General features: G+C 35.6%; 1 protein-coding gene across 3 annotated transcripts in view; it reads left to right on the top strand.

The window, feature by feature from the left end:
• Positions 1 to 12,663, top strand: part of STK3 (serine/threonine kinase 3) — a 144,859-nt gene that overhangs the window by 84,118 nt on the left and 48,078 nt on the right. For all 3 annotated transcript variants that reach the window (XM_074898648.1, XM_074898649.1, XM_074898650.1), the window contains one exon: positions 7,301 to 7,476. In XM_074898648.1, coding sequence (XP_074754749.1) covers positions 7,301 to 7,476 — 176 coding nt within the window. The remainder of the gene's footprint in view (positions 1 to 7,300; positions 7,477 to 12,663) is intronic.

Raw genomic sequence — 12,663 nt, forward strand, 5'->3', positions numbered from 1 at the left:
TGCAAAATAAAAATATATAATCTTTGGGACAGCAGGTTTCCTTCCCCTCCCTGCCCCCCTAGGTGACTCTCTTGAGACCTGTAACTCTGGTGAGGGAAAGCCAGCAAACTGAAGGTAGCCTGATGGCAGGTGATGGTTTCATCATTCTGATGACAGGCAACAGGTTTGGTTCCAACAGGTTCTTACTTGCTGTATTTTATTATATTTTGCATTAGACACCCACTGATTAAAAACTAGAAATCATTCAAGAATGGGACCTCCATATTTCTCATCTGAAAACAAAAATAAGTCATGTCCACTGTAGCTGGTCCTCCTCTGGTTCTGTGATTCATGTGCTATTGGCTGAAACAGGAGCAATAGCAATTGTCCTAAATAAATGTCATCAGGAAGGGATGTACAAATCCTTGCTGTTTATTTGTGCTTGTCAGAGACACAAGATTTTAGAGATTGGTTGATTTTCCAACATACCTTTATAAGCAAGGTGGGCACTTTCTAGATGTTTTTGTGATTTGATTATAATAAATCAAAACAGGTAGCTTAAAAGTACTCTTTGATACTTCTGAATAATAGAACATTGCAAGCAAGAAGCTTGGAGAAATAAATATAGTAAACTAGGGAAGAGGGATTTGATTTCCTTCCTAGAGACACAAAATATTTATGACAAAGTTTTTTTTTTTTTAATTGCTCTTGTGTTTTGTTTCATGTTTTGTTTCCTTCTGCCTTTTTGTTTCCCTGCTCAAGGACAAAATAAGAAACAATAATAAGTTTTTATTTATAAGTGCCCATGCTTAGAGGCCTCTGGGAGCTGTGACAGAAAATAACTGAAACCATACTTTTTTCACAAATAGGGAATTGTGCCCGGATAAAATTGGGATTTGGAACAAAAAGAGGCCTGTCATCTTACCCCAACATACAATATACAGCCTAGCAATAAACAACATTTATGCCTTCTTACATAGTTTGTCTGTGCATGCTCTGAGCAGAGACTATGTGGTATGTACCTGGAAGGAGGGAAGAAAATGCAGAATACAGAGAGGTGAGAGGACAGACCTTAACTTTAGGAAGTTTAACGTGGAATGGAAGAGTGGGTGGTACTGATGGAATGTAGTACTACTTTTGTTCAGGTGCCTGGATTGTACTTATCTGTATGTAGAAGCTTTTTCATATCTCAACTCGGAGACCAATGTTCAGACCAGCTTCCCTGGCATTTCCTTTGTGGCTTTCTGGCAAGGCTTAGTGTTAGGGCTTTCTGGTGCACTAAGAGTACTTCTGATTGTTCTCCTTCTTCCTTTTCGTTAACACTCTCCCTGCTTCTTTTTTTTTTTTTTTTTCCCCGATTAAATTTATATTTGTCGTCTGCTTTGGACTGGCAAACAAGTTGCCTCCTCTTGCCATCTGGACTTATTCTGGGATTCTAACTGTTGCTTCAGACTTCAGTGAAGCTTCTAGATAGCTCATGGCTGGTAATGAATATTAAAAGAACAGTGAACGTAATGAGGTGACATTTGACAGATAGAATGTAGAAAATTTGGTCAGGTTTGGTTTTTTTTTTAACTTTTTGCCATTTAAGACATTAAATGTTTTAGGTTTAGTCAGTCTAATTCCTGAACACATTCTTCCTTCTTCTAGAAAAATCTTTGGGATAGCAGACTACCTTCCCCTCCCTTCTCCCCCATAGGTGACTGCCTTGAAAGGAAAGCCAGCAAACTGGAGGTAGCCTGATGGCAAGTGATAGTTTCATCATTCAGCTGGTTTGGTTCCAGCATTTACTTGCTGAATGTTCTTGTTATGAGTTCCTTGATTATAGCAGGACATACACCACGCTGCAGAACATACATTTCAAAAGGAGAATTAATGAGTTGGGTTTATTTATTTGTTATTTCTAAGTTATTTCAGTGTAAGAGATTGTGCCATACTATAAGTCAGTCTCCTCTGTGATAGGAGGTGGATGTTTGGGTAGCTCTGGAGTGATGCTTCATAACTCTTAGAAAGCCTAAATCTCACAGATGTTTTTTCAACTGAAAAGCAAAAGCTATTGATATGTGTTTTATACCAACCTATGACCCAGGTCTCACATGAATTCAGTAAGGAAGCTTAATTATGGGCTGGTTTCAGCAGTGCTGTAGCCTGAGTGTTGATACTTCATGGATGTATTCTTGTTCAAGCATATTTACTGTGCCCACATTAAGACAGTTTGCTTGATGCCATGTGCAGGTATACTAGTGCTTTACTACTTTATATATACAAAGAGATGATAGGTGTTTCCAAGCCTGTTCCAGTCCTCGAGCCCTCTCATGAGATTGGTAATAAAGTTGTTCATTTATGCCACTAGTAGTAGTATCTTTTACAAATGGGATTTTTTTTTCCGAGAAAAACATCTTGTTGCCAGTTCTGCTTCAAGAGCTGTTACAAAGTGCTAGCATAACATGGATTTTCTTTCTTTTGCTGAAAGCAGAAATAAAGTATAAGTCAGTTGGAATGGACTAATGTGTCCATTATAATAGTAGTGTAATTAAATATTTTTTCTTTTTCTCTGGTAAGGTAGAAAAATAGAACAAAACACAGTTTTTCAAGTCTTATTCTCAGGAAGCAAAGCAATGTTTTGTGCTGGAAGCCTTTCCCCATTAAAATTCTTTTAAAATTGAGTTTATAGTCCTTCAAAAAGTCTGTGAAGGCTTCATCTGGTTGAAAAATAAGTGGATTTTCCATTTAAACAGCACTTGCAATTATTTTTGATAAATAGGTATATTATAAAACAAACAAAATTTGGATGAAAATTCAGGCCTCATAAGTGACTGTGATGTGAAAACTGCAGATTTGTTAACAACTTTGTTACACAGCTGTCTGTATCCCACATACTTCAGATGAAACCTTTGGTAGACTCCCAGCTGTTCCGGCCTAAGGAACTGGTGATGCTTCCTTGCAACTCAGAAACTGAGTAGGCTGACCTCTAATTTTCTGAGGTGGTTGTCTAATAGGCATGTATTAGCAGCAGAACTCACCCACTTGTAAAATACAGTCACAATTTCTACTTAAAATATGGCTGAAGGAGGTGGCTGTGACAGCTTTCTACATGGTAGTTCACTGTTAAGCATGCCTAGCAGAGACTGAGGTCAGAATTCTAGGCTCTTCTCAATGTTATTGCATTCAGAGTTCCTGTCTCTCACTTCCCAGAAGAGTTACTGCCGCTGTGTTGCAGGCCACCTTGTGTGGTGAGAAAGTAGTCATAGGAATGTATGAAATATAAAGCCCTATGTAGTGCATGTTGTTGTATAAGCTATTGTACCCTTTGTAGTAGAGGTGATAGTCCAGAGAAGGCTAAAAGCTGATTCCAGTGCAGCTTCTCACTCAAATACTGACAGAGCAATATATTTTGAGGGAATAAAGATACTGATGAGATCTTCACAGAAGCACTGCAGACAGGAGAGCCTGATCCCCTGACTTTACCGAAGAGGCAGCAGCTGGAAATGTCCATCAATCAAATGTCAGATGGAGATCCCCAGGATGGGGAAAGCTGTGGAGCAAAAGTTTGTGGCTTTTGGCAAAAGAAGGAAAGCTTTCATCTGTAGATTTGCAGCTGAGGCAGAGGTCCAGTGCCTGGTAGTAATGAAGCAAGAGAAAGCAAATTGTTAAAAATACCTCAACCCTCACAAACAAACAAACAAAACACCACCACAGGCGCAGTCCCACAACACTGAAAGACTGCCAGGGCTTGTCCAGTGCTTAGACTATTGTCTCCTTCTACACATCCATGTGGAAGCATGCTAATGATACTGCCAGAGGAGACCTTGAGAGTGACCTTAAGAGTAACTCCAGTGTTATGAGGGTGTTATTGATCATGATGGTGAAGGGAAGGCCTTGGAGGAACAAGTAGGTCAACACTTGGTTGTGCCTCTAGTGTTATTCACAAAGGTTTGACTTTTATGACCATGGGGCCCTCTTCGAGGATCAGAGACTGCTGTGGAGAGATGGGTTCCACCTGACAAAGGCAGGCAAGAGTTTTTGTCAATAAGCAGGCTGTGAGTTAGCCAGACCAGCATGGGAGGATGTATATGTGACTAAGCCCAACACAGAGTATAAAAACTTAGCAACTAACAGCAGAACTCTTTAATGTATTTAAAATCAATTTAATATTAATACTTTTCTGTTGGAAATACATTACTACAAAAGCATTTTTCTGTATAGACAACATCAATTGAATTTGATCAAAACATGCATTACAATGGAATGTGCATCTCTTTTATTTTGAAATGTGTGCTTAGAATTATTTATTGTAGTTACGATACAGTTTTGAAACAATGTGATAGAGTTGGGATTGTGTTATGTCATTGCCTCATTCATTTTATCTGGCATCATTTTTGGAAGAAATTCTTTTACGTAACTAATTGGGGACATCCCCATTGGCTGTATCTCTATCAGGGGTATGTCTGAGGTAGAATGTATGTTTTCAGTGTCCATGGTGGTCTCTGCATTCCATGACTTGCCAGCAATTTCTGCTGTTTTTATTGTGGCTTTCTTCCCAAAGCCCTCCTGAAGTCCTGCAGGGGGCAAGTATAGGGATGATAAGAGACTGATATTCTTAAATGTTGAAACTGTGTCAGACATTTTAAAGCATGATCATCTCTTGTTGAAGAGTAAAGAAAAATGAGAAGAACTGAAAAATTCAGATACTCCTGGAATGAAACAGTCTATTCCACAATAAGTTTTTAGGGCAAGTGTGGAGTGATATTGTGTTGAAGATTTTTTGTGACAAATATATAGCTTCTGTAAAAAGTAACTTACTGGATAGTTGAGTGAATTAATTGTCCTTAAAGGAATCCTTATGTATGGTACTTTTAAATTTCTTGGTTCTCTAAAGACAGTTGACAAGATACTATTACTCTGTTGTTCATGAAAGTTAGAAAAAGTGCCTTCAGACCAAAATGATCTTCTAATAACCTTACGTTTTGCAAAAAAAAGTGCAACCTACATCAGTTTGCTCTGACATAGAGCCTTAATGTTTTATAAAGTCAAGACAAAGAGGTAGGAGCCTTTATGAAGCCTTTAAACTGGTAGATGTCAAACTCTCCCATTTTCCATGAAATATTAACTAAACTTGTACTAGATTAGCTAGAGATCTAAAGAAGAGTCTCTTTTTTTATTTAATTATCCGTAAAAATAAAATAAAACCTTAAAAATAAGTCATTAAATGAATACTTCATTTTTTTACACTGGGGAAAAAACAAACCTTGAATCACCTCTGGACCTGTTGTTTTGCAGGCATAACATTTCTGGTTTTGTTTGTGAGGGTTTGTATTTGCAGTGAAGGTAAGCAGCTCTTGTTCTTGTAAGTGCGTTAACTAAATGCATACTAAATTGGAATCACAAGTGAGTTCTAAATTCTTATTTAACAAAACAAGTAGAACAAGGCCTCAAAGTGTAGAATAAATGTGCTTTGCTCATTTTGGAGTAATTTCAGTCCTGTTGACCTACTTTACTTCATATGCATTTGACAGCAAAGAATTTGGAGGGGTTGGTTTGTTTTACATATGTAGGCAGTCTTCTATTATGTGTATAGGAAGATATTTATAATTAGCTCTAAAACTTAAGAGTAGTGCTTGGAAAATCTTTACTATTTTCTGTTACATGAGAGGAGGGAGACTCTTACCTGTAACGGGCCAGCATTTTGGTACTTAAGAGTTTCTAACAGTGACACCGGCAATCTTCTTGTTTATGTCTCAAGGATGAAACTTAAGTACAACCATCTCAGCAGAAAGAAAAAAATTGGTTGTGAAAGGCCAGCAATGTAGTGTTGGTATTTGTACCTTTTTGGTACAAATAGTTTCAGGGGTTTTAGGCAGCAGCCAGCAAGTAATAAGAAGTTTGTAATAAGAAAATGCATTGTATTTATGTTTTTAATTCTGCCTCCTAGAGCCAGAGAGTAGACATTAAAAAAGCCAGAAGAACTCTTACTAGAACAGAATAATGTAGAAAAAGCAGAAAGAACAAGTAAATCAATATGCTATAAAAGATGGCAGTACAAAAATAAGCATTAATGAAAAAAAAAGGGCCACTATTAATCATGCAGCAAAATTAGAATTAATGAAGAAATCTTTAGACAGAGGGAATGGGAAGAGATGGTGAAATAAAAGCTGAAAGAAGAGGGGAAAAAAACCCCACTTAGTGAATTAATAAAAACAAATGTAAAGCCAGATAAGATCAACAAGTTCTAGTGATTATGTTAAGCACAAGCTCAAAAGATATTTCCGGTGTTTTACCTTTTGACTTGTTTTAACAAGTAGTTCAAATAAAAATTTGTAATTATTTTATTATGCTTATAATTAAAAAGTATAGTTCTACCTGTGAGTTGTGTTTTGGGATTTTCTTGGGGTTTTTTCCCAGCTTAGTTATTTATATCTCTCATCTTGTTTCATATTTTACTTGTGGAAATGTATTTCATATTTCTCTAGGTAGAATGTGTTACATTGCAAGCAAGTACACATTTCATGAGTCAATGCTATGCAGAATTATGTAGAGCTACTAAAGCATTTCTTATGTTTTATGTATTGTTCTATATAGTAATTAATTTGTTTTGAAATCCCACAAATAACCCCAAATTTCAGTCATTTAGGGTTGTAACTTTTTTTAGTTTCATGAAAAGGATAACAGAACGGGAGTTCATGCTGATCTCAGTCTGCTTCGTAGCTTTTGCAGCTGCATAGCTGATGACAAAAATCCCTCAGGGTTTCCACGCCATAGAGATAGGGTGCTTTGCAGCCATCTGTAGAGAGAGATCCCATTAATTTGTTGAGAATTCTCATTGGCAATGAATGTAATTAAGCAGTGTCTAGACACAGTTTGTGTAGTTGTTTTTTGCAAGTTCTTTTTCTAAATACTTTCTAAATTGCACCTTTGGTGAAACTGATAGAACTGTTGCTTTCCTACAAGTGCCTGTGGACCAGGCCTTGAATGAAGTTAGGGGCATTCAGCACCCAAAGGGATGCTTAGCACCTTGTGTTATTCAGTCTCTATAACAACAAATAGATATTGCATGAAGTAACTTGTTATATTATTTGTGTGTTCAACTCTGAATGTCTTGAACATTTATTCGCATTGTATCTTGGTACAAAAATATCGTTCTTCGGCTATGAGCTTTTATGCCAGAGATCCTCAGGGGACAAATGGAGACTTGCACCACATACAGATGACTGTACTAGTTTCTGTAAAATCCAAGGAAATTAATAAATGGAGTTTGTTTTATAGTGCAGTAAGTCTTTAATCTTTAAATAGTTTTAACTTTTTCTTTTTTCTTTCAACTAAGGAAATGCTACTTCACCACAAGTTCAAAGACCTTCTTTCATGGACTACTTTGATAAGCAAGATTCCAAGAATAAAAGCCCTGAAAACTGTAATCAGAACATGCATGAACCTTACCACATATCCAAAAACGTTTTCCCTGATAACTGGAAAGTCCCTCAAGATGGAGACTTTGATTTCGTAAGTACATTTTAATTGTTTACTTTCTTGCACGCTGTTTATTTTATATGTGCCAAAAATAGTTAATCCCTTTCTATAACTGTGTTAATACAAGTAAAATAAGTAAACTTTCAAGAATACCATCCACTTATTTAATCTGAACACCTCATCCTGGTTGTAGAAATAAGTACATTTGCTTAACACAGGACCTTCTTAATGAGGAGTAGTGTGAGACTGTATGAATATACTTTGTAACTACTTTTTTTTTTAGAAGTAGTTTTGGTTCTTTATAATGTATGTGTTATATCAACTTCAAAATTTGACCCAGTTCTATTTTAGAAAAGTAAAATAAATTGCTGTAGGCATGGAATATTGTTGTCAAGTTTGCTGAATATCTCAGTAAAATGATAAGCATTTTAAACTGGATTGGTGCAGTGTAATCAATCTCCTTGGAGATGGTTAACATCACCTACTGTTTTGCACAAGGCAGCTTGTTAGTCCTGTTCCAGTAGTGCACATCTTTCTACATAGAATGATTCTGTCTAACACTAGTTTGTCTATTTTAGGGTGGGGTTTTTCCTGCTCCAAAATATGTGTAGTTTATTCCTTTTTGCCTATGTTGCAAATTATACAGGGGTGAAAAGAAAATGTTCCTAAGTTATAGGTTGTTCTTAAAGTGAAAGAAATAATTACTGTTTAGAGACTTGTAGATAACTAGATCTGGTTTTTACCTTTGTTAATTTTTACATGTTTGAATGAAAGAATTTAGTTTATCTGTTGTAGATTAAACACGTTAACTGCAGTGCAGTAGCTAAATATGATCACATGACACCTTTTTGAAAGTACACTTGGGATTTGGAGAAAAATGTTGTGTTTAATTTTAGGTGACAGCTGTAGGTGTGGGATTTTTTTCCCAGTTTTCACTTACTGCATTTCTACAAAAAGCTGACTCTTAAATTTAAACTACTGGAGTAAAGCCAGTTAAATAGCACAGAACAAGCTGTTGCTGCTGCAGAGTTTTTGATTAAGTTGGATTTTGGTTTGGGTGGGGTTTTTTAGGCTCTTTTTTTTTTTTTTAACCATAAAGTGCAGTAGTCACCATCCTGACAACTGACTAACAAAATAATTATTTGCACTATTCATTGGAAAATACCTGGCTATTATTTAAGTGGTATTATAGTGGCAATAGAATTGCCCTTGAAACGATTTAAAATTTACCCTACCTTTTGCATTACTTGTTAAGAAATGCAAACAAAAAAGATTCTTCTTGTAAATGCTAAGATCCTGATGCTGTAAGTGCTTATGTGTTACTAATTTGCACATGGATAATCTTGTGGAAATTGTTGACATTGCTTGTACATATGAAGTTGCCTTTTCGAAATAAGAATTCGTCCTAGAACCAAACCTGAGGAGTTCTGTTCTTCAAACACCTAACTGCTCTCTTTGTTGTAGGCAACTGCTCTCTTTGTTTTAGACTGGCAAGTCAGACTTCAGAATCCACAAATCACAGAATGGTTTGGATTGGAAGAGACCTTTAAAGGTCATCTAGTCCAGCTTCCCTTCCATGGGCAGGGACACCTTCCACTAGTTGCTCAAAGTTCTGTCCAGCCTGACCTTGAGCATTTCCAAGGGTGGGGCATCCACAACTTGTCTGGGCAACCTGTTCCAGTGTCTCATGGAAGTTACATGAAGTGCAGTTTATCCTTGATGTCTTAAAAAGACAGTGTTGTAAGGCTTGTTGCTACAAAATTACTCTGATTGAAGACCAAATAAGATTTTTAAAAAGGCAAATGGCTATTTGCAAGGGCAGTGTATGTAGTTGGGGGAGGGAATTTTGTTCTAAGCATGATGAAAGCCAAATACTTCCATAGATAAGCCAGCATAAGAAAGAGTTTAGGAAGACTCTTTCTTCAATGACAGGTGTACTGCTTCAGAGTAGTCCACTCAGGAATACATTTCTCTGAAGCTGATGTCACACAGGATACTGGTTTTAACAGACTGCTGGTTTGAACCATAGGCAATTATTATTTATTTATATATTCTAGAATAACTCGTATTTTTTTTTTTAGTCAGCAAGTGGCAGTATTGGTAAGTGGCCTGCAAGAGACTTTCTGAAAGGATAAATCAGTGGGCAGCATGCATAATATATCGTATACTCTTTGTGAGATCAACATGAATGTATTCAGTTGCTGACATGAAGTCTATAAATGATTCATGAAAGGGATAAATAATGGAAACTTTTTGTACTAAATAATTCTAGTTTATTTTGGAATTAGCCTTAATGGGACCTAGAAAGGGATCCTAAGAGTAAATGCCAGCAGTCATAATTTTATTAAAATAAGGGATTGATACACTAGAACTAAAACATAAATGTTTAAAATCTGATGTAGTGCTAACATATTCTAATAGAACTCCAACTTTCTATGTAGAAGAAGAGGGATGCTCTGCAAGTTGGAGGTCACCAAACTCACTTGCTGAGTGATACCATTATTCTTTCTTACCTATATACCCTTGTAAGCCATACATAGTACGCCAGTGCTGGCAACCAAGAAGTACTTGTGAGCCAGGGCAGAATGACAGTGCCATGCTAAGAAGATCTGTTCAAGTGTATCGAACGGAAAGATGTAGAAGTTTATTAGTGTATGTATCTGTAACAGCATAAACTAGAGAAGTAGAAATGCCATTGAGGTGGAAGGGAGAAGGGACAAGGAAAAAACAATCCTTATAAATCCCTGCAACTAATCAGTTTGCTTATTTCTATGTATAAGGTGAGGCCTACAGAACTGGGAGCTAATTCTTGTGGCCAAATGCTGTATTTGCTTTGGGTAACAGTGCTATTTTATCCTATTCCTAGTATGTTTTCCTGTTAAATAAAACAATACACAGTTATTTATTTAAATGTATAAATACATGTAATGTAGATATGGCAGTTAGTCTTACAGACTTGCTCCTGATTTTAGATAATGTAAATAAATGATACAGGCAACTTTTCTCATAAAATGGATAAATGAATGTATAAAATAATGCAAAATGAATTTAGCACTAGGTCTGGTTTGAAAGTTTTTGTGTGGGCATAGTTTTCTGCCCTGACGTAAATGTTTTAAAAACTCCTTGCCAATGAAAACAGAAGTACAAGACTTTTCCAAGAAAATAAGATGCTTTGGTCATCAATCTGAGCTTTAAAAAAAGTAATTTTAGCGGCTTTTTTTTCTTCTGTAAGTACATATTTATGCTTTGTTTTTCACGAAGTATATCTGTTGAGAAATTCAAAATTTATTTATCTTTCACTAATGCCATATGAGAATTTGAGATCCATCTCTGAGTGTTGGTCCTGCGGGCTTTCAGTTCCATGATCAATCTGTGCTGGTTATTGATGTAATGTTCCATGAATTGATGAGAAAACATTGCCACTGCAGACCTTTTAAGTTTTACATTGTATTGAATGAGGTATATTGTAAATAACTTTTAACTACACGTAATTCTGGCACTGTATAATCACTTTGAATACTACACTACATTATTCCAAATTTACCCTGTTATGTATGCTCTGGGCCTAAGGTGCTGTTTTTCATGCATAAGAGGTGTTTGGGGTTTTTATACTACATTTCTTTTTACTTCTAAAAAAATCCAAAACCAAACAACCCCAAACATTTTTGAACATTGTTTTTTCTGTGTCTAGGAATTTGTTTAGGCTTGCTTTTTGGATCTTTATTTTCAGTTATTTTGTTGTCTGTTTTTGTTGTCTCATGATGAATTCTGCAAACCAAAAGTATGGGTCTCTTATATCAGTGAATCTTAGGCAAATGTATTTCTGGGGAAGTACTTGTTTTTGTTTTGGTTTTTTTTTTTTTTCCACTTCTGCCTTTGAAGCTTCAGGTATAAATCTTACAAAAACTAAAATGATGTTTATTCAAACTTCAGCTTTTATATTAAACTTTCAATATATGTTTCACACTCAAGGATCATTGTGGATTTTCACTTTCAGTGGATACTATCAGACTATAGGCAATTCTTTTACACATTTTCATTATTTTTAAGGGGCAAAATTAGAGCAATACTTTTAACCCTAATTCTGTCGGTTTTATTTGGCGTTAAGTGATGGTTTATTTGCAGCAAACTTTGATGCCAGTAAGTCTAATCAACAAGATACTACTCATTGTGAGGAAAAGTGCCATAATATATTTGAAAAGTAAAGATGCAGTAAAATTATATAGTGTATGAGTGTGATATTCATAGAAATGTCAGTGATGCCTGATATAAGCAGCTTTTCATAATGAGGCTTAACTGTTTAATAGGCCAACTTTTAGTCTTAGCTCACAAGTCAGCAGTTTGAATCAGAGTGCTGAATTAGAGCAAATGATGTGTTTGTTTTGACCATCTAAGTGACTAGTCCTTTTAAGAACAGTTGTTTTTTATAGATATTACGTATTCGTATTACCATGTTTCTATTATGATAGCTTTGTTCTTTCCATGGGGAATGTTTTCCATGAGATACGTACATGCTGGAGAGAGCTGTGTATTAAATGAGCAGTATAACTGCAAGGTGTTGTTGAAGCAGCTTGCTCAAATTTATTTTTGCCTTTCACAGTTGAAGATTTTTGTGATATTTTGTGTAGCATTTATCATATTTTTATGGGCATTATAGAAGATAGTTTTCACCAAAAAACATGAACCTAGTAAGCAAGAAGTGCTTGAAATTTTTATCATGTGGGGAAAAACAGGTAAATTTTAGCTTGACAGATTAATGTGCTATGTGTATATGTTAAATAACCTGCTGCTTGCATTTTTACTGTATCATGACATTTTACATCTCATTAAGATGAAATTGCTCTAAATCTTTCTACCCCTTAGTAATATGTGTTAGTGTGGGACACGGTGTTAATAAAGGATTTATATGAACTACAGTGAGGTGATATCTAATTGATGATAATCTGTGAATTAACAATACTCTGATTGAGTTGCTAAACTTCATTTACACTGATTGACTGTATTATTTAATTTTAAATGAGTCATTTACTTCTTGTTATGATAAAATGTAAAAAGGCAACTCTGTTTATTATAGCAATGCTAGGGTAATGATTTCCGTCTTTAGTAGAATTATTTCAAAACAGGAATGGTATCCAGATTGTTAAATATTAAACAGTGAACATGTAGATCATGTTTTGCAGTAACTGCAATATCATGTTTAAGTAGATGCATTTTGGGTGA

The sequence above is a fragment of the Athene noctua genome, chromosome 2 (assembly GCF_965140245.1).
Source record: "Athene noctua chromosome 2, bAthNoc1.hap1.1, whole genome shotgun sequence".
Taxonomy (NCBI): Eukaryota; Metazoa; Chordata; class Aves; order Strigiformes; family Strigidae; genus Athene; species Athene noctua.